This window comes from Ambystoma mexicanum, chromosome 2q, assembly GCF_040938575.1.
Source record: "Ambystoma mexicanum isolate Mex_15411 chromosome 2q, UKY_AmexF1_1, whole genome shotgun sequence".
NCBI classification, from domain to species: Eukaryota; Metazoa; Chordata; class Amphibia; order Caudata; family Ambystomatidae; genus Ambystoma; species Ambystoma mexicanum.
This window is the reverse complement of record NC_090924.1, coordinates 1,437,279,108-1,437,302,041: the sequence shown is the minus strand read 5'-3', so window position 1 is coordinate 1,437,302,041 and position 22,934 is coordinate 1,437,279,108. Positions and strand designations below refer to the sequence as shown.

The 22,934-nt window shown below is 46.9% G+C and overlaps 1 protein-coding gene across 2 annotated transcripts in view; it reads right to left on the bottom strand.

Moving 5' to 3' along the window:
* Positions 1-22,934, bottom strand: part of FUNDC2 (FUN14 domain containing 2) — a 294,318-nt gene that overhangs the window by 139,628 nt on the left and 131,756 nt on the right. Inside the window, exon 5 of one of the 2 annotated variants that reach the window (XM_069648980.1) lies at positions 17,701-20,355. The exons of the other annotated variant lie outside the window; for it this stretch is intronic. Within the exon in view, the coding sequence (XP_069505081.1) occupies positions 20,278-20,355 (78 nt within the window). The 3' untranslated portion in view covers positions 17,701-20,277. Of the gene's footprint in view, positions 1-17,700; positions 20,356-22,934 lie in introns of those variants that run through there. 2 annotated transcript variants of the gene reach the window in all.

Here is a 22,934-nt window from a genome sequence, read left to right as displayed (position 1 = left end):
AAGCAGACATGGCGGGTACCAATTTAGCTCTTGTTTCGGCCTGTTGTGACTCAGGCAGTAACACCAGGCACCATTGTTATGATTCTCTTATAGGCAGTAATGATCAAGAACAAGGTGGTTCTCAGGCACAGATGAGGAAGGCGGAGAATGGTGCACAGTCCTGTCCATTGATCTGACCTTATTGCAAAGGGACGTGTCTGACGAGCAATTGTTCGAAGACACAGAAGACATGTTTTTTTAAAATTGGGATGTCGTGCCAGATAGAGCAAAGGGAAGTACCAGAAACCATGCTCATTGTTTAAAAAAAAAAAAAAAAAAAAAAACGCCATATTGGAAGGCAGATTTGGAAAAGGTGCCAGACCATTTATGGTCCAGCAATCCTCATGATGTAGGGCTGCTAAAGAGTGTTGAAGCAGTGCAAATATAATTGAAACTTGGTGTGATATTACCACGGTTTAAGCAGTACCCCATGTGTAGAGAGTCGGACAAAGGGATTTATAATAATAATAATAAAAATTTGGCATTTATATAGCGATACGAACCCTCAGGTATCTGAGCGCTGCTTATTATTACCCGCGGTGTGTGGGTAATAATAAGCATGGTTATGAAACCATTATGGCATTGATGAAGCAAGGCATAATGCAACCTTCTGTGTCTCCATGAAACACGGCCATGTACCCTGTGAAAAAAGAGAAGGGGTCGAGTTGGAGGATGGTCCAGGATTTGCGCCCCCACCTCAATAATATTGTTGAGGTGGAATTTCCCCCTTGCACTCCGATTCTCTCTACGTCACCACATTTACATACCATGGTCCGAGATTCAAGCACACAAGGTTGCCCAGGGGTACTGTCAATCTCCGACTGTCTTTAACAGGGGGAGGTCATATAGATTTGGGGCATTTACATGTGTCCAGTACCGTAATTCAATACATGGACATTAGTTTGTAGCATATCATAGGAGTAGTGTCGAGGAGATTCCATAACACTCCTCACCTTGCTTTCGAGGAAGGGGTACAAAGTGGACAAAGACAAATTTCAGTACTGCCAGACAGAGGTTGTATATTTGGAACAAGTAACGCATGCCGGAACGAAGGTAATGCCAGTTCAAACTATACCTCAGCCAGTCACAGTGAAACAAATGCAGTTTTTGGGGCTCTAACTATTGTAGATCGTGGATCTTTGATTACTTTATTTAGATGAGGCCTTTACTGCAGGGCCTTAAGGAAGAACAAAGGTGAAAGGTCTGAAGTGGTCTGAAGAAATAGCAACTTGCTTTCGGGAACTCAAGGCGGCGATCAATGATGCTCCGGTCTTGGTGACCGCGAATTACAAGAAACCATTCCATTTCTTTTCTCATTTGATTGGGCCAGTAATGACAGTGTTCCTGACCCAGAAAACCTTGCTAGGCCACACACCTTTAGCATACTACTGCAGACTACTAGAGACAATAATGCAAGGACATTTCCCTTGCTAGCAAGCTTTAGTGGCAGCAGCTTTTCCAAAAGTCTTCAACCATTACTATGGGTTGCCTGGAGACACTGTACGTAGAGAGCATGCAGTCTTTGCGATCTGTCAAATGCATCAATACATCCGTGCGGTGTCACCTAGTCAATCCTGCGACATATGTAGCTGAGCCAGTGCCGCCTGATATGGTTCACGATTGTACCACTTAAAGAGGGGGGGGGGAAGAGAGGATGAATGTCAAAGGATGCTTGGAGGGAGGGAATGTACTTTTGTTGATGGGTCTTCAGCAATCAATCAGGACACTGGTGAGAGGTATACAGGTGCAGCCGTTGTGGGCTTTGTGGATGTGGAATATTGGGTCAGATTGAGGAGATGGTTGCCTTCACATTACTCCGCGCTAGCGACGGCACTAGTGGCACTTATAGGAGGTGCCACAAATGAGTAAGGGCAAGGCAAGGGTAGCCACACATTACCGGTGCTCCCAACCCCCCTTCTCCAATAGATGTACATTGTTTCACAGTAAACAATGTATGGTACAGCCATAGGAGAAAGGTGGGGGGGAGGCAAGGGGATCAGTAGGATATTGCTACATCTGCTCCCTCATCCCCCACGCTTCTGGGTGTTTATCCCAAACAAGGTAGACTTAGAGCACTATACCTAGTGCACCTACCATTGTGCAGGGTCCAAGGGCAGTTTAAGCAGCAATCCATTACAGCATCTGTTTTGCCAATCAATGTAGAGTGCTCAGAAAAATGTTCGGTGCACACAAAGAGCCCAATTGAGTTAAGAAAGGGCTATATTTTCTAAACAACGATGGGAGCAAGGGGTGAAGAGTTGTAGAGCTGGAGGAATGAGGGGATTTTCAGAAGGGGGGCACGAATAAACCAAGAATGTGTGGAAAGGTTATTTGTAGCATCTGACGTGGCTCAAAACACCAGCCAAACATGTTAAGAAACAGACACTTACTCATTATTCTCTGTATTTTAAGGGTGATGGCACAATATCCGTTGGCACAATTGGGAATATAGCCGCACCCTTCATATCACTGATCTGGCTGGAGGTACGGCTGCCCTTCTGGACTTGTGGCTCATATGCCTATAGGTAGTTGCCTCTAGCCTGGCAAGGGGTGTGCAGTTACTCTACACTCCACATGCCAGATACCAGAGGAACACCTGGCCCTGGCCCACCCAAAGCTACATCTGTTACCCCTTTGTGCCCTGTGCCCCTTGCGTCCCCTTCATCATTATACAAGGCAAAATCAACGACTGTTCTACAACGGGAAGCAGGAACTATTGCAACAAACCAAACGCTAAAAAACTACCTTTCACCTAGTCTCGGGATGATCGCTCAGGGGAAACGTGCTCATCTTGGAAACAAGACGACACGGAGCAACACAGGTTCAATCCCCGTGTCCGTGCTTAGAAACCTCTGGTTATTAAGCGTGTTATAAATAACCTATCATATCATACACATGGAATAATAAACGACGGGAATCAGGAACTATTGCAACAAACCAAACGCTCAAACTACCTTTCAGCTGCCTCATCAAAAGCATTAATGGACATTCCTAACAGTACTGGCTGTTTAGTCCTACAGAAATCTTTTTTTGCGCTTCTCTTCTGGCACCTGGTGTCCAAAGCGTGGCAAGTGGCTTCAAGTCAACAGATATGAACTGCTGCTATTTATCAATGCATCCGAGTCAGCGTTTAGTGCCAATAAGGAGGCGCTACGGCCCTGAGGCTTATGACTTTGCAAAACAGTTACCTCCTCAACCTCCTGATAGCTATGAAAGGGGGTGTGTGTCAAAAGATTGGGAGTACTTGTTGCACATCTGAGCCTCTCAATTTAGAGGAGGGTACCTTGGCACAAACTATGGCTGCCTTGCATAAACTCGAGTGATCATGGAAAATGAGGCAGAAATTACAATTGATAGGTGGTTACTCGTGTTTCTTCTGGGTGCAGTCTTGGATGAGCCTCGCTGTGAAGATCTGTCTATTTGTCTTTTTTCTTATTTTTTTTTGCTCTTGTCAAATAATGTTGTTCTGCCCAGGGACTGAACACAGCTGCTCTGACTTTGACCATGTCCAAAGCTAGAATCGCTACCATTTCATCTCACATGGTTACACAGACTAAAGCAGTTTTGTGTCCGCCACCAAGTTGACGATTGTGTGGAGCAGTGGGTAGATTTTCGAAAGTGATAGGAGTCGAATTGGGTTTGTTAAGCGGAGGAGTAGGCCCATATTGGGACTTGTATGAAAGGTGATTGTAGGGTTGTTTACCAAGAATATGATTATTTGTTAGAGTATTAACTAAATGAGGAATGTTGGGTTGGTCAGGAAAGGTCCCCACAATCAAGAGGGGTTTATGTTACACATGACTTATTTGTGACTGGGGCGCAGCGGACAGGGTGCGATGTTGCAATTTGATATATATCCAGTATAGTTAATTGTGAATGGGATGTGATACAATATTACTTTTTGGTTAAAGTTGATATATATCAGATTGCACGTGCATAGAAAGATAAAATGCTGAAACCACAAAATAAAATATATTCAGACATAATGTGCTATGGAGTGCTCTGAAGCATGCAATGAGTTTTCATAACGCGCATGCGAAAAAGGGGGCCTGTCCTGAAGAACCAACTGTAAAGGAAAGATAATTATTAAACATGCATGCACACTGAGAAAATATATAAAGGGTATTTATAAATCTAACGTTTCATAAACAGATTAAAAACGCACCCCAGTCAGGATTTGATTTTGAGAAACTGGTTCTGCAGAGTTTCAGAGGCCAGAGGATGAGTAAATAAGTAACTACGACCTTAGCGATGGTCAGCTCAGCTAAAGGAGCCGGCCATGGTTTATATGGCCTGATAGTATCGCAGAAAGCAGATGTAATCTCTTGAATGCATGGCAGCTTGATAGAGGGTTTCAGCTATTTGTTTTTGAACAGCAATAAACTTGGGGTGAAGCAAAAAGAAGCTACAGTAATCAAAACCTAGAAGTTTCAATTCTATTCTCAAGATGTGCCATTTGTGAGGAAATGGAAGTTATTTAGGTGAGAATGTTCCAATGGAGACAGTGAGCTGAGGCAGATAAGATGGCTATCGTTGGCTATCGTTAGTTCAAAGAGAACCTGTTTATTCAGCTTTCCTCATTTCCTAAAGTATTTATGCAAACCATGTGCAATCACAATTAAGGTTAAAGGGCTCAGGCCAGTTACTAGCAATGAATTATGTTTGCACACAAATGTTTAACTGTTTGATGATGTCATGACTTACCACGGATGAATCCCAAGAAGGGGTGTGCTATGAATACAATCTGAAGACAGTAGTTAAGATAATGGCTAACAGTGAGAAGGAAGGAATTAGAGAACAATTTACTTACCCGTGGTAACGTTCTTTCGATTGGATGTTCCTCCCACGTATTCCTCATCTTTTGATATATCCATATCAAACTTTAGCCGCTTCAGAAATCTTTTCCAGCAGGGGCGCACCGATGCCTGTCGACCCTATGTCCCTCGAGGGCCTCCGTCTCAATGTGAACGTCATCAATGGTATATAGCACGTGCTTAGTGACCGTTGGCTTCAGTTTAGTTTTTATGCGTATTTCCAATCTTCTCTTGGATGTACCTTACGTCAGACAGTTACTCACCTGAAAGAGCATAAGCTATAATAAAAAGGAAATTCTACTATGGGCTAGGCTGGGAGGGGTGATGAGGAATATGTGGGAAGAACATCCAATCAAAAGAACGTCACCACAGATAAATTAACTTGTTCTTCGCATGGATTGTGTCCTCCCACGTATTCCTCATCTTTTGATAGACTCCAAAAGCAGTGTTGCATTTTTGGAGGCGGGAGTCAGAATGTTCAGTTTAAAGCAAGGACATAGGAGTTTGTTATTGGCTAGTGTGTACCGAATCTAACAGCCTTTCCAAAACTACCTTCCCGGCTGGAGTCCAGACTATAATGCTGAATTGGTGAATGTGTGGACGGAGGGCCATGTGGACGCCGCAGACCCATCCTGAATTGGGACTCCCCTCTGTAAGGCAGAGGAAGTAGCCATGCCCCTGTTCGAATGAGGTCCGAGACCCTCAGGAGGCCCTTTTCCTGCTAATCTGTATCATTCAGAAATTCCTAAAATGATCCACCTGGATAAGGTTCTTTTTGTGACTGCCATACCCAACTTATGGCCCGTGTAAGCAATGAAAAGTTGATCATCCTGTCTAACTTCGACATTCTCAATAGGTAGGAACCAAGTGCAAGCCTTGGGTCAAGCCTGTGTAATCTCTCCTCCTAGTTTTCAGGATGAGGCGGAGGATAACAGTGACGGAAGTATGATTTCTTGAGTGAAATGAAACCAAGGCACAATTTTTGGTAAAAAAGTAAAGACCACTCTAGCCTTGAAGACTGTAAGGAGACTTGCGGGACAAGGCTTGAAGTTCACTCACCCTACGGGCTGATGTAAGAGCAACTAAAAGGATGGTCTTCAGAGTTAGGACTCTTAGAGGCCAGGAGAGAATAGGCTTGAAGGAGCACATGAGAAATTTCAAAACCAAGTGGAGATCCCAAACTGGGACTTGAAATGGGATCAGAGGGAATATATTTGTCAATCCCTTCAGAAATGGTATCACTAGTGGTATTTTGAAGATAGATAACTCTTCAGAGGAGCGCTTTAAAATAGATAGCGCTTCCAGAAACCCTTTAAATGTGCCAACCTTGAGCCCCAAATTAGACAGGTGTAACAAGAGCGATAACACTAAAAAGGTGTGCTGCATGTAAAAGGGTCCACATTCTTATCCCTGCACCAGTTGCAAAACTTGTTCCAACGGTAGCAGTATAAGGATTTGGTTGCTGGCCTCCTGGCCGAAAGCAAAATCTCCATTACATTGTCTGGGAGGTCCCAATCATATCTCAACTTCTCAGAAACCATGCGTGAAGGTTGAGTGTCTTGACCTCAGGATGGAGAATGCGACTCTTGCGATAGAGGGTCCTCTCTTTGTGGAAGACTTATTGGGGGAGGATGGACATATCCAGAGGGTCCGTGTACCACGTCCTCCTGGCCCAATCCAGAGAAATTAGGATCATGGATTTCCAAAACTTTCTAAACCGCCCGATTACATGAGGGATGACTGGGACAGGACGGAACATATACAGAAGTGGAAACTCTCAGTCCACTACGGACGCATCCCCTGAAGCTCCTCTTGGGGGAAAATTCCCTGGAGCAGAATAGTTTGCACTTCTGGTCGTCACTGGTCGCAAGCATATCCACTTGCAGGGTTCTCCAAAGGGTGAAGATCTCTTGAACGACTGCCTGAGCTAGTTCCCACTAATGGGAGACAGTGCTCTGCCTGCTCAGTTTGTCTGCCGATGTGTTCTCTCTGGCCAGGTGAACTGCCGATAGGGAGAATTCTTATTGAATTGGCCAGAACCAGAGCTGCATTGCCTCTCTGCACAGAGGTAGTGACCCTACACCGCCTCTTGTCGCAGTAGCACATGGCTACTGTGTTGTCCATCATTATCAGTACATTCCTTCCCTGTACGGAGGGCAGAAAGGCCTCCAGCGTTAGTCTGATTGACCTCAGCTCCAAAAGGTTGATGTGTAGTTTGGACTCCGATGGAGACGAACGACTGCCGATTGTAAGATCGTTGGCATGTGCTCCCCACCCTGTGAGATGCATCCATAACTACCATGATCTCAGTCTATGGTTGCCAAAAGGGTTCTCCCTTCAGAATGTTTTCCTCGCAGGCCCACCACAGAAGGTCCTCTGTGACTCTGCTTGGAACTTGAAGGTCTGACATTCTGCATGAGAATTGAGGATACATCTAGGACTGCCCGATAAATTGGAGCCTTTGAGAAGATATCATGTGGGAAGTCTTGAGGTTGAGGGAGAATCCCAGTCTGTGGAGGGAGCGACAGGTGGAGCAGAGATGTTCCAGAATTTGTTTGGGAGAACGAGCCCTGATCAGCCAATTGTCCAGTTGGGGGTATATGTGAATCCCCACCACCCTCTCCCGAGACTTGCTGCCACCAATGCCATCAACTTGGTGAAAACCCTTGGACGGAGGTCAGCCCGAATGGCAGAACTCAAAATGATCATGAGAACCGCGAACCTCAGGTACTTTCTGTGCTTGATATGGATAGGCACACGAAAGCAAGCATCCTGAAGGTCCAATGACACCATCTAGTGTTGGAGTTGGAGAGCCTGAAGGATTTGAGAAAGGGTAACCATATTGAACTTGCCCTTCCCCTTCCTGAGGAACTTATTCAAGTTTCTTATGTCCAAGATGGGTTTCATCCTCTGTCCTTTTTGGGAATCCGACAGTATGGGGAATACCAACCTTTGTTCCTTTCCGTTAAAGGTACATGTTCTATCGCACTTTTCTCTAGCAGGGTCAAAATTTCCTGCCGAAGTAGCGGATCCGCAATTTTGAAAGAGCTGTTCCCCAGTGGATGATCCAGGGGCCTTTTTTGGAAAGGAAGGCAGTAACCTTGGACTACAGTTTCCAGGGCCACAAGCATCTGAAATAATGCTTTGCCATTTGTTCAGATGCTGAGCAAGTCTGCCTCCCACTGGCGTCTTGTGAGTCACGGCCACAGAATGGTTTCGAGGCAGCTGAAGGGTAAAGTTGCCGCTGCTTGGGTTGGCTTAACAACTCTTCCCTCATCCACCACGAGGGAATCTTCTAGGTCCTCTTTGACCGACTTGTCCTCTTCCAATTGAGGAATAGAATTGAAAGGACCTACCCCTCCAGGAAGATGAGCCTGAGTAGGGGTGTTGAGGCCGTCTAATGGCGGCGCTAAGGGATTTAGCCACCACTTTCAAGGTCTGCACCTTTTCCAAACTCATCCGCCTTGCTGCCAAACATCCTTGAGCCGTCAAAGGGCATGTCGGGTAGCCTAGTGGAAATCCAGATTTCCGCTCCCAAAAAAATCTGCGCAAAACTGCTAGCCGCCATTGATCTGCTGATGCGGTCTGCAGTATCCAGACCCGACGGGAGACATCACCCATTGCCTCCTTGCCATCCTTGTTGATTGCCAGGAAGCCGTCTCTTTCCTCCCCTTCCGGGATGTGGTCAGCCACCATAGCTACGCAGTCCCACAGGGTAAACGTAAATCTTGATAAAGTACAAGTGACATTAGTTGATTTTAATGCCATACTGCCAGCCGTAAAAAATCTTTTCCGCCCAGGCATCCACTCTCTTATCCCTATCAGGAGGGATGAATGGGTATGCCGATTGCTTGGTAGATGTAGCAGCCTGAACCACCAAACTTTCTGGTGTTGGGTGTTTAGTTAGATACTTTGGGTCGCCGCTAGATGGTCTGTATTTTTTGGCAACATTTTTATTTACTGCAGCCGCAGTTTCTGGTGTGTCCCAATTTGCAGAGATCCTTTTCTGCAATGCAGTGTGGAAGGGAGCAATTGGATCCTTCTGGGGATCTTGTCTGCATCATCTTGTTCAAATGAAGGAGTAGGCCTGCTCCAGCCTAAAAGTCAGCATGTTCAGTTAGTCTTGGTTTTCCCAGGAGAGGTATCTAACCCACTGGTTGACTGAAGGTTAGTCCATTAATCTGGACTCGAGATTAGCTCTTCTGGCACATTAGGGGTGCCGAACTCTAGCCCAAAGGGTGGTGTTTTATCATCAGAAGGGTGATCCTTCCTCATATATAGCTGATAAGGACTTTAAAAAAGTATTTTTTTAGGTAAAGATTTGAAAATCTTTTCCTGTACCACCACTGGCTCCGACACTTTTGAAGAAGTCTTCGACAATGACCTCGAAGACGCGAGTCCCCTTAGCGTCGACTTCGATATCAGCGTCAATGGATCCGACAGTCAGCGAAGGTGTCGATGTAGTCGATTTCTTGTGCTTCTTAGACGAACCCTCGATGGGCTAGGTTCCTGACGCGTCAAATCCCCCGATTTCTCGATGCAGCACCGGCTTAATGCTCGGTTTCGAGGATTTAGTCTTAGACTTCCCTTTGTCCTTTTTGTTGATCGAGAGTGGCATGGGCTTTCTGCTTGACCCTCAAGGGGGTCGAGGCCGCATTCTCGAAGATTTTTAGCATCTCGATACGAAACGCATCCCACTTAGGGGAGTCTGATTTCATTGGACACCCGATTACCTCAGCCGAGGAATAACTGGAGGTCTAAGACCACCTATGATGCATTTTATTGGCCTTCGAAGACGACGAAGAATGGCGTGATCAACTTCTCGATCTAGACCGCTTTGGTTTTTTATGTCGAGAGGAATCCCTTGACTCAGTCTTTTTTACCTCTTCGAAGGAGAATTTGAAGGCAAGCTCCCCATCGCCAATTTACCCTTCTGCTCCCTGGGAGCCTTTTTGATTGTCGCCTAGGAGCCCCAGTCGGAGGTACGATGCCCAGAACCAAGGCATCACAAATGGTGGGGGTTGGTGATCGACCTCTTCGATTCACAATCTTGGCACTTTTTGAAGCCAGATTTAGACATCAATGGTGCCGACAAAGACATTTTCGTAACTAAAATAACTAGTGATTCACAGAAGAACCGAAGCGTGCCGTAATTCCCTCAAAGCGTTAGCCCGGAAAAACAGAACTGAAGCCAATGGCTGCTGCGTGGGCTACTTATACTGATGACGTCGACAGTTGAACAGAGGCCCTCGAGGGACGAAACAGCACATAGCGCCCCCTGTGGAAAATATATTTGCTGAAGCTGCTGAAGCTAGAGAGATAAATATAAGATGAGGAATACCTGAGAGAGCACAATACATTCAGACAGGGAATTTGGTTGTTTGGGATGGGCGCCAATTTCAAGCAATGTTATGGAACACTTAGAAGAAAGTTGCTGAGATGCACTTCGTCAGTCTGAGAAGTGCGCCAGGTGCCTCGATTATGGTAAATAGAAGCTATGTGTTAAAGTTAATAACAATCCTTGAAAGACCTACAATGGAAGATAGCGGATGTATGTAGGCTAGAGGGAACAAGTTACTTACCTGTAACTGTTGTACTCCAACATGGGTCTGACATGGATTCACATGCTCCTGAATATTCCCCGTCAGGCTGGGAATCCTCAGTAAAGAAAAATATCAGCATCAGTTTCGTTTCTGATCTGTCTTTCTTAGTAGTAACCAAATCACTGGTCTCTGGGTCATACTGCCCCCAGCCAATGACTGCCCTCTCCCTAAGCCCCACCCCTGGCAGCCATCCTCAGATTTGGTAGCACGTAAAGTGGCAGTATGACCAGGTGAAGAGCCGCAGAGAGGTAGGAGTTGAGGGTTCGCATGTGAATCCATGCCAGACCCATGCAGTAACTTGTTCCTTCTCCAGCATGGGGTCTGGCATGGATTCACATGCTCATGAATATAAGAATACATAGCAGTACAGATGCACAACCACGGGAGGTGGCAAAGGCTGAACATTAAGCAACTCTTACCTCCTCACCAGGCCCACCTTCAGGCAAACAGGTTGCGCAGAACTGCTTGGCCGACTCCGGACTCCTCCCTGGAATCCCGGTCGACGCAGTAGAATCTCATGAAGGTGTGCGTCAACCTCCACGTATCAGCCCGGCAGAAGTCCATGCAGGGACACACCATCCAAGAACGCCCTGATAGCAGCGATCGCTCTGGTCAAATGGGCTCTCGGACGGACGGGCAACGGTCGGTTTGCCAAATGGTGACAGTGCATGATGCAGCTGGAGCGCCATCTGGAAATGGAAACCTTCGAGAGGGCCTTCCCTTAGTTCACAGGTCCAAAGTTCACAAACAGCTGTGACGTCTTCCGAAAACTCTTTGTGCGGACCATGTAGAACTTGAGCGCTCAAGCTACATCCAGCGAGTGCAAAGTCCTCTTGTCCGGCGACGGGAAGAAAACTGGTAACACCAAGGGCTTGTTGAGATGGAAGTCCGATGGCACCTTGTGCATAAAGGAGGGGTGCGTCCTCAGCACCACCCTCGTCTCGTGAAAAGTCAAGTATGGAGGCTGGAAGGATAGGGCCTGAATCTCTCCCACTCATCGTGCGGAGGTGATGGTCACAAGAAATGCTATCTTCCAAGACAGGAACTTCAACGGTGCCGAATGCAGCGGCCCCATGAGTCTGGTCAGCACCACGTTGAGCTCCCACGCCAGGGTCAGAGCCCTCACCGGCGGGAACGAACAGAACAGTCCTTTCATAAATTCCTTCACCAGGCGATGAGACCAGAGGGATGGCCGTCCTGTAGTTCTGGTGCATCGGGAAATCGCTGCCCGGTGCATCTTGATGGAAGCATGCGCTAGACCCGCCTTGGCCAGCGACGGTAGGTACGGTTGCACTTGAGGGGCCGTAATCCGTAGAGGGTTAATCTTCTGTACACGGCTCCAGACAGAGAACCTCTTCCACTTGTGTCCGTAGCACGAGAGTTGAGGACGCCCTGGCCTTTGCAAGAACCTCCTTGCAGACCGCCGGGATATCATACCCTCCAAACTCTAGTGCTGCAGGAGGCAGGCCTTCAAGTTGAGCGACTCCGAGTCGTGATGAAGGATGGCGCCTCCCTCTCTGGAGAGAAGATCTGCGTCCGTCGACAGTTTGACTGGTGGTGACGCTGACAAGTCCAGAAGGTCCGGGAACCATATCTGTCTCGGCCAAGCCGGTGCGACGAGGATCATCCGGCACCGGCACCTCTTGAGTTGGTTGATGAGTCGGAGCAGCAACGGCAACGGAGGGAATGCATACAGGAACAAGCCGTCCCAGGGGAACAAGAAAGCATCGCCTATGCTCCTCGGCTGGGGAAACCTGCTGGCGAACCTCTGGCACTTGGAGTTGGTCGCCGTCATGAACAGGTCGATCTGGGGTTTGCCCCATCGCTGGAAGAGTAGATCCACTTGATCCTGGCGTAGTTCCCACTCGTGGCACGAATGCAGCTCCCTTCTGAGTGAGTCGGCGATGGTGTTTTTTATCCCTGCTAGATGAAAGGGCACCAGAAACCTCCCTGGGCAACGGCCCAATGCCACAGATCCTGGGCTTCCTTGGATAGGGCTAGGGATCTGGTTCCTCCCTGCTTCCGGATGTAGAACATCGTGGTGGTGTTGTCGGTGAAGATCCTCACCACCTTGCCCTTGAGGGATGGGAGGAACGGCCTGAGGGCCCAGAACACTGCTCGGAGCTCCAGTATGTTGATGTGGAGCCTCTCCTCCAGGAACCAAAGGCCTCATGCGTGAAGATCTCCGGTGTGCGCTCCCCACCACTCCAGGGAGGCATCCGTTGTCACCGTCACCTGGTGTGCTGGTCCTTCCTTCTTTTGTTCTTCGGGGCAGAGTTGAATGCCCTGGCAATCATGGCGTGGAAGGAGCCAATTTCGTCAGGCGGGGAGGCCCGAAGAGGTGGTGGTGGGAGGTCCGTCCCATCACCACCGTCATCCGTCCCCGTCGTGGCCTTATCTGTTCCTGTGTCATCCCCAGGGATAGGGGAAGGAGAAGGCGACAACGGCTGAGAAGGCCGTGAGGGCTGGAAGGGTGGGGGTGGATGAACTCTCCTCTTGTTTGGAGGGCTTCCCGACGGGCCCGGTTCCGCTGGGTCATCCGTTGGGGGTAGGGGCAATCTCATCCTTATCACCGTGCATAAGGTTTGGATTGCCATCAGAATGGCCACCAAATAGTCTTGTGGCTCGGGTTGCGATGGTTGATCTTCCTCCACGGGAGCCTCATCGGCGCCACCGTCACATTCTGCGTCCCCCTCATGGAGATTCCTCCTGTGGGACGGGGCATCCCCAAACCTCCTGTTGAGGCCCTCCACGACTTCCACCAACTCCTCCTCGGAGGCTGTGTCCGTAATGGCCACCGCCCCCCCCTCATTTTCCACCGGGGTCTTCACGGGGGTCTTCTCGATGGGCAGAAAAGAGAATTCCCTCTGCGGTGGCAGGAAAACTGTGGGCCCCGAGGTCGCCTCCACTGGGGTAGCCTGCACAGGCTTCACCAGGGCCATCGTGACTACCTCGGTAGAGGCCTTAGCCGGGTGAATCAAGGCCTTCACCACCTTGAGTGCGCTTGAGGCCTTCACCTTGGGGGGGTCACCGCCTCGTTCCCCCTCGGCTGGTTCCTTCAAGATCGACCGGGGCCTCTCCAGAAGTTTAGTTCTCAGTCTTTCTCTTCCCTGAGCCAGAGCGTTGGCTCGTGGTTGATGGTGCCGGTGAAGGGGCGCCCTGCCTGGCAGCCGAGGAGTCCGATCAGCGCTCCCGGTGCCTGCAGACTCGCAGTGCTTTGCCTGCTGTTGGGCCCCCGCCACCGGAGCACCCTCACAGGACTTAGAAGACCGCTCGGATTTCTCACCTGCTGGGCCCTTTCCTTCCAGCCAGCGAGACGGGTCTGATGATCCCTCATAGTCCGATCCGTCATGTTCATGCAAAACACAGTCCTTCTCCACGTGTGTTTTGTCTCCGGGAAGGCAGTAGAGGCATCTCGAATGTTCGTCCTCCTTGAACACATTCTGTAATCCGCATCCAGGGCAGTTTCTAAACAGCTTGGATCCGGGTGTCGAGCTTCCTTTCTCCTGGGCCATGTTCACGAGGTAGGCCTCAGAAACTTCTGGAATCCTCCGAGAAGCATAACTCGACGAAAACTTCGCCCTTGAGGGGCGTAGAAAATTCTGAAACGGGTCCTCGTTGATCGGAAGTCGAAACTGTGGAGCTTGAGGCTCGATTGACAGAAAAAAATGATAAATCTCTAGAAAAAACACAACGCAGTAAAAGCTTGAGAGCTATAGCACGAGGACTCCCAACACTTGAACGTGAAGTACAAATCTGAGGATGGCTGCCAGGGGCGGGGCTTAGGGAGGGGGCAGTCATTGGCTGGGGGCAGCATGACCCAGAGACCAGTGATTGGTTACTACTAAGACAGACAGATCAGAAACAAAACTGATACCGATTTTCTCTTTACCGAGGACTCCCAGCCTGACGACGGGGAATATTCATGAGCATGTGAATCCATGCCAGACCCCATGCTGAAGAAGTTACATAGCAGATAATGGTGGGGCAATGAGGAAGCATTTCATCTTGTAAAGTAGGTGAAAGGTTCAAGCAACATACTCTTGTAAAATGCTGACTGTATAAGGATGACCTCAGCATCATTTTTCTCTTGATACAGATTTGTAGAAAGTGATCTCAGCTGTCTCCTGCTCCTAATGCTAACTGATAGAAAGCGGCAGTGACCTCAGTAGCATCCTGCTTCTTATGCTACTTGGTAGAAAATTACCTCAGCAGCATTTTACTCCTTCCACTGATTGGTAAGTGGAGCGATGAGCAGCGGGATGTGACTATATAAAGGCTAGCCTCAGAGAGAGGAAGCAGGAGATGAGCTGTATGTGGACTTGAAGAGGCTGGCTGATTAGGCAGACCTGGGGCTGAAGGACACCGAGAGGCAGACTGCAAGCTCCCTTTATGCAGACCCTTCCCTGCCTGGCTGTTTTAAGCCACTAAATCTCTTTTCTGGCTTTTTGAGCAGACCTATTCTTTAGGAAGAACTACTATTTTTTTGACTGAGCTGCATGGGTAGAATTTATACATGTTAACCCATGGCAAACCAGCTCACCACCTATGAACTGTCAGGCCCAGTTGCGAATTCCTGCAGGAGTGGCGATAAGCCTACCAGACCCCTCCCACCCCCTCCAAGTCTGCCAGCCTAACAATCCTGGTTAACTACAACTATCAAACTGGCAACCCAAGGGGAAAGGGGAAATGGAAAAAACAACAAACGCAGATCTTCTCAAACACCCACGTCTCTCCTGCTTCCTTCTTGAATTGGGTATTCTTGGCTATTCAGTATTCTGTGAAGACCTAGGAGGTAATCACAGTAATCAGCATTACTATCAACGTGCCTTTGTCCCACTCTTGCTTTGATCTCAATTGTCTCCCACGACCCTTAAATACCTGATGCCTATGCTTTCTGTGCCGATAGGCTTTCTATTAAAAGGAACTGCTGAAGTATTGAACGTCTATTATCTTGCTTATATTATGCAGGTTCAGTTTGTTACTTTCCTTTTGCTATTACCCACTGAAACCACATACAAGTAATGTAAATTCTTTTCAAATCCTTCTCTTCTTTTGCACTCTAGTATCAGCACTGCCTGCCCTTGTTTCTTGAGAATAGTTTGTGTACCACAAAACAGCGGGATCCCTGCTCATCAACTCTTCTCTGCCGATTCCTTTAGATAAATGCTTTGGTTCGTGAAGTTCTGGTGCACTAGTTCGTGCTGTCTATTCACCTCCAAGTTACTTCTTTACCTAGCACCAGTCTGCGCTAACGTTTTCTCACTTCGCTGACTCCTAGTAACTTAAATTGTTAATCCTTGTCTTGCCCTGCCGACGCGTCGTATGACAATCAGCTGTTCCGCTGGTCCGTTGTGTTGAGGAAATACATCTTGATGCACGTATGTGCGTGTTCTGAGGTTCTTTCCTCTAGCAAAGGCCGACAAAAGGCTATGCACGAACTAGCGCGTGCTAAGGAAAACTCAGTAGTATTGCGGTTATATTATTAGAGATTAGGGTCTTACGACAGCATCGGACCGCAAGCCTGGTTAATAATTATTCCGCGGTCTGGAACGCTGATGCTTATTTGAAAGACGTGCACGCGGGCAGCGGACTGCAGACTGTTTATGCATTAAACATTTCACGTTTCTTATCTACAACTGTTACATGCCTTCAAACTACACGCTGAGAATAGTTCAATAAACTTTTAACTTTAACTTCACAACATTAATTGAAAAGTTATGAATTAATCTGAGTTATTGGCACTTGGCTTTCTTCTGTATTTGCTTCCTTGGTTTTCTCTTGCTGCTTCTTGAGGTTTCCTTTTATTTTCACTTTAGCTCTTCAGATATTGAAATCTTCTGAGTCTCTACTATAATATTGCTGAACTATAAAACTGCGACCTGTTCCTTTGAAAACTAAAGTGAAAGGCAGTTAAGAACACTGAGTAATTCCAAACTACCTCACCACCAGGCACAGCCAATCACTGCTTCAGAGCTGATCCTCCATCTTGCCCTGGGGAAACAAAGGCTTCCTGACAGCCACATTGAGGAAGAATTTCACAGTCCCAATCAATGACCCCCTGAAGCAAGACTCATTCCCAAACACCAGCTGAGACATACTACAGATCACACTCCTACAACTCCAGTTAGTGTGTTTAAATCGTGTACTGTAATGTGGAAACCTAAATGAGCTTTTAAAGTGTGTATTTCAATGTGGATACCTGAAAATGCACGGTGGCATCCTGATTGGCTAATGCTGGCACCATGGTTGATCCCAATTGAAATGGACTCTTTCCGAAGCAATTTATCCTATTTTTGATGCTTTTTGATAATAGGGACTATGGTGATTTGATGGGTGCCATTTCCTATTTTATGAAAGTTTTCAGATTGTGAAAACCACAGGCTTTTATGTCCCACCTCCATTCATCTCCCTACCTTCATCCTTCTCAAGAGTGTCGATTATGAATTGTGTTTTATCCATCTTTTAATAGCACATTGGGAAAAGAGGCAAGGTATTGGGGGCAGATGATTCTGTGAAGTTACCTAGTGAGATCGGTCGGATGAGGCAGTGAAGTAGCTTTTGAAGTGGCTAGTATGCCCCATAGAGGACGATTGATCTTGAGTAGATATAGAGGAGTGACAATGAGTTTCTTACTTATTAATGACTTTTTGCATATCACTTGTGTTATGTATAGTGACTATAATGGTATCAATGTTTTCTTATTACTTATAATCTCATAATTAAAAGATTCTACTCTATACATGAGCATAAGAACCATTTGTCAAGTGTACATTACTGAAGTTTGTCGGAAGCATTTGAACAAGAATATGAAGTGTGGGATATCTATTTGAAGTGCTGTGTATTGATATGTTATAAATGGTGCAGGTCTTCAATACACACAAAGGGTTACTGGAAGGTATGAGCAGTGGACTATAAACATATATGTCAGTAATCCACTCCTGTGCAGATGATTAAGAACAGCCGGCCATTACAGGGGGTTGATTGCCTGCTTTCTTTACAGCACAGACCCTTCTGGGGACTGGAAGGGGAGGGGGTCTTGGACACTCCCCCAACGGTGGTGGAAAGGCCATTTGGATTAAATTCCCTTCTACAATGGTGCTCTAAGAATCAATTTTTTTCAAGAAGGAAGGTGAATCTATGGATCATAGTTTTTCTCCATCTTTATTTGCCACTTTTGAAAGGATGCGATTTCTACATTTTGTGCCATTGTGCTTTGTAAATAAAATACCAACACACAAACATTCAGTCAACCAAGTTTAATAAAATATTAAACACAAGCATTTGCATTTCATATAAACAAAGCATTGAAAGGCCCACAAGGTTTCTAAGCCATTACGAACATATTTTAATACGAGAGCCATTTGTAGACACACTTTGGCACCAATGTCAGTGTCCTGCATGAATGGTCTGCTGTACAACGCTCCTTCACCGCGAGGAAAGCTCAAACACGCATGAAACTTCAATAAAACATCTAAAAATATGCAGGTGTGGCCAACGGGCACTACCTGCTCAGAGAACACTGCAGGTAACAGGTGGGAGTGTCAGGTTCCTGACAATAAGTGTTAACTTGTGTAACTAGAGGTTCACTAACTGGGTGATAGTTCTCCCGTAGGATGAAGAACCTATCTGGTCTTACACTCTCAGTAGTGTGGAATCCCCTCTAATATGGTCAATGATGGTGGCTTTCATTCCTACTAAGCTAACATTCCCAGAACTGGTGGGCCCTGCACCGCCTCCAATTTCATATTTGCAGTGCTGTCGAGTCCACCTTGCTCTCATTCCCAGTCCTGGTGAACCAATCTCTCTCATAATAGGCCTGTGTGACTGGGACACGCAGGTGGCATAGACCCTGATCTCACAAACTCAGTGCACCAGTCGCCCACCTTGACACATTACTGGTGTTGATTTAACCCTGCCCTCCCAACTGTTTAAAATCACACTTCAGGTGCATCCTTCCAGGACCCCTCTACAAGCTCAAATCCTAGTGTTGGTTGGACTTCCTCAGATCTCACATTCTCAGTGCTGCCGAAATTCTACCTGATCGCACACTCCCAACACTGGTGGGCCTACCTTTGATTTGGAATTCCACAAGTCATCAATGCTAGTGCAAGCCCCAGTTGTAGCATTTCTGGAGCTCTGGTCTCATTTGAAAGCCCTAGCACAGGTATAACTTTCATAATATCAGAATTCAAGTGCGTCCAACGTTGTAGCCTTGATTATCAGTGCTGCTGGGAAACGTGTGTTCTCTCATACCCAGCATGGGCAAGTTTTCTGCAAGCAAACAGCAACAGTGCGGGAGAGAAACCATGGCTCTCATATTCCAATGGAGGGTGGCACCCTGTTTTATCAGAATCCTAGTGTTGGTGGGACCTCTAAACAAAGATAGACAGTGTTGGCAAGGCACTCCGTATCCGATTGCGGATGAAAGCCCTGCAAGCTCAATATACCAGTGTGGCTTGAACCCCTTGAGTTCAAAACTCAAATGTAGGTGTTATCCAGAACCTCAATGTGCTGGGATGTTGGATCACCCTGTAAGCTTGCATCCATAGTGCACGCTCAATCACATTCTTCTTGTGGGTGGAAGCCATGTGAGCTCATATCCATAGACTGGGTGTGACGGTTAACTTTGCCCCCTTCTCCTGTAAGGGAGGTTCCATCTATGTTCAGAATCTAGCATGGGTGGAGCCCCATTAGCTCAGATACCCAGTAAGCATAAGGCCCATAAGATCTCAATTCCCAGTGTGGGTCCAACATGTGTTCTCAAACTCCTGTGGCATGTTCACCAGGACAACGTTAACGACTTCTCAATGCTAGTGCATGTCTGAGTGAGTGATCACAGAGTTGTAGCACTCAGTCAATTCATTTCGTAGAGTGCTATGGAACTGTTCCCACTCACTCATTTCATCCACCAACCCAGACCCTAGCTTCCTCCTGGACAACTGAGGAACACAAATCAAGTTGCCGTTTTCAAACTACTAACCAAGCACCTCAATACAAAACCACTCACAAGAGATGTAAAGCTCCCCAAAGGCAGATCACCTTAATGCAGCCTCCTCCCTTAGCTACCCTCTGGCTAAAACTCCAACATCCTCCATTCAAACTATAGCAATACCATAAGAATGAAAGAGTCAACATCTGAGGAAAATGCAAACTGTTATACTGACCAGTAATTAAATACATACAAAGATAAGCTTCAAGCAAGCTGTACAGTATCCTTCTGGCAGTCAGTGAGAAATGTTCCCTCATAATGCAAATAAACTCCAGGACAAATTCATAGGCCATCAAGTCCAATAGTTCTGCATTGGCTTCCAGGAGCCAAAATAGAATAATATCCTGGAGGCTGTAAAGCCCACCTCTCCATGTTATATTCTGTCCGTTTATAAAGAGACGATTTGATGGCAGCAGCTGTGCTGGGGGCAGCGGGAGCCAATGAAGCCTGGCAGCTGCTCATGGCTGCAAGGATCACCAACAAGCAATGCATTAGCTTGGTAGTCGGGAGCAGAGGGAGAACACGCTCAATACTCAGGAGCCAGGTTGCAGTGGGGAGGATAATTAAGGAGATGTATGGGAACAGGGCAAACCGTTATGTCAAGAAACTTAATTCAAGCCACAGTCGTAATCAGGTATTCCAGAACTAGGTTCAGTCTTTGCTTACATATTAAAAAGACAGATATCGGACCATGCCAGAATTACGGGGGCTTACAGGTAAACCGTTCCCAAAGAAGAGCAGCCACAAGACTGAGAAGCAATGCCAGATTGTCCTTAAATGATCTAACTCCCTGGGAAATGGGAGGAAGCAACCAGGGGAAGCATCCATCCTAGGATGCCATTCCGATTAGAAAACCTCCGACAAAGCCTCCGCTCAAGACAATGTTTTTGTTCACAAACATCTTCACCTGCAATACAAATAAAGAAAAGACTGTTAACAAATTAATCCCCATCTAGAAGTTCAAAACTGCATCCCCCCACTTAAAGCACACGACAGCCTAGATACCCTGCACAGCACATAGAATCTGCCCTATATGATTGAGGATATAGCTTCAACAGATGCATAATGAGGTTAACGTGCTCAAACAAAAACAATTTGAGAACATGTTTTTATTTGATTGTAGATCATATTTAAGATTGTATAAAACCCCACAAAGATTCCTCAAACCACACCCCTTGTTAATAACTCCCAAAGGAAATGATGGAATGTGCTTAAGAAATGCGGCACACCTTGAACACTGATGTATGCACACAGTATTGCCATCACACTCAGAATACTAAAATCATCATAAAATGTGTGCGCAGTCAAATGGATTCTTAAAGTAACTTCGACACTTCACCATCTTGTATGGCATTTTAGAGGTAGTCTTGACGGACTAGCAAAGCCCCAACAGAGGACATGCCACGGTCCTCTGCTAGCAAGCTACTGCCAGCATTTGAGCACCTCTCCCCTCCCTCCTTTCACCCAGTTAAAACAAATCTAAAGCAGGGCACGTAAAGTGTTTACACCCAAGGTGGCGCCAGCTTCGGGCACCATGTGCTGACTGAGGCAGAAAAGGCAGGGAGAAGGGGTTTGTGGAGGGAGCGGAAAACAAATTCAGTGATTCACGCCCCAAATTGCTGCAGATTCAAGCTCTAGCAGGTTGGAAGCTGGGACATGCACATAGGCAAGGATTCTGGGCATATATTAGTGAGGATCCCGGGTAAACTGCAGAGCATGGGAGCCAGCAAAGCGGGGCAAGGAGCAGCTCTTTAAGCACCTCTCTCGTCTGGACCATGATGTGGTCTGTGTTCAGCATCGTGGGATGCCAGGAGACGCCTCTTCCTAATTCATTTAACTCTCCTTTTGCAAACTATGTAAGGCTTTTTAACGTTTTGCTACGTTTTTTTAAAACTTAATTGTTGCAGACATCTTCAATTCAAACCATTTTGTGTGCTAACCCTTCCCCTCACCCCAGTAGCCTACATGGCTACCTGGGTAGGGGTATACAAAAGTACCCGCATTATCCCAGGATGAGGCCCCTCATCCTGTAAATAAATGTGTTGCAGGCTGGGGACAAGCTTTCCAAGTTGTATATGGCAGCACAGTGTTACAGTCAGTTTGTAAACCCTATATTTGTATTTTATTTATAAAGCGCACCTGGCCCAAGGGCATCCGGGCGCATAATTTGAGATACAGGCAGTCATCTGAGGCAGTTACTATACATGGAAGTATTTACACATTTACCGAGTTGTATGCAGACATAAGTAAATTACAGTTAATGTACACAAGGGATTTGCAGATTATAAACAGGTGGAGGTCAAATAAACAAAAGATAAACAGTTACAAATAAAACACATCAGAATTTACAAGTGTGCAACAGGCCAAAATGGTAGGTCTAGGCGAGTGGGTGGAGTGAACCGTCTAAATCAGAGGGTGATTTGGTCAGAGAACCAAGCTTTTGCTTGCCTTTTGAATGCATGGAAGGAAGGTGCAGCTCTGAGGTTTTGTTTTGTGGCAGAACCTTGTGTGTTTGACCAATAGTAACAGCCCTGTTGACGGTTTGTGCCCACACTGGTGCTACCCAGAGTCCACATAGGGTCCTTTGTGTGGCATTCAGTTTTAATTTGAGTCTCCCAGCCATCCCAATCCCATTCCATTGTGAATGACCATAAAGTGGAGGTTAGCTGGCCTTTCATGATTAGAAGGGTGGCAAAACTTTGAATGGCGCTAATTGGAGGCGCAGGGGTGTATACATCCATTGGTGTCCAGAGCCATACCCAAGGACCTACTTGGAATCACACCCTCAGAGAGGGAAAATGGTGCACTGGATATCCATGTTGTGGGCCTGTGCTGCTTCCTACAAATCGTTCAACAGTGAAGCTCTGTTCCTCTCTGTTCAGGGGATTCAGGCTTTCCACTTTGATCGGTAAGGACTGAATCCTCCATTGAAGCCATGTGTCTCTTGTTCAAGGCTCCTGCCTCCTTTGACTGCAACGCTTTGACTGCAATGAGGACAGAAGTGTGAATCCTGCTCCTACAGAGTAGCCTGTACAGAGTAGCCTGTGCGACTATTCCACAAATGTTAGTAGTCAGTAGCAGGACATCCTGACTCTAAGCCACATAGCTGCTCCTCATCCCGAAGCACTCTTGCTGTCTGTGACAAGTTCTTAGTCCTCCCTGGAGCTGTCTGTGGCCTGCCTTAACGGATCACCTCTGTGTCCCCATGCTGCTGCTGTACCTTCCTCTTGAAAGGCCTGAAAGGGGTCCTTCCTGGTCATGTCTCCTGTTTTTCTGGTTCTGCAACTTAACTGGACTCTGCTTTCAGAATTGCAGTCCAAACCTGGTACCTAGCCATATCCAATCCTGAGAGAGACTTCTACACCCGAGAGGCATAGGCTTCAAAATGAACCCTGCAAAAACGGAACTACTTAATGTATCCTTTGAGTTGGGCACAATTAAAGAACTGGTGGTCAAGATTACGTCTAGAATCTCCCGACTACACAC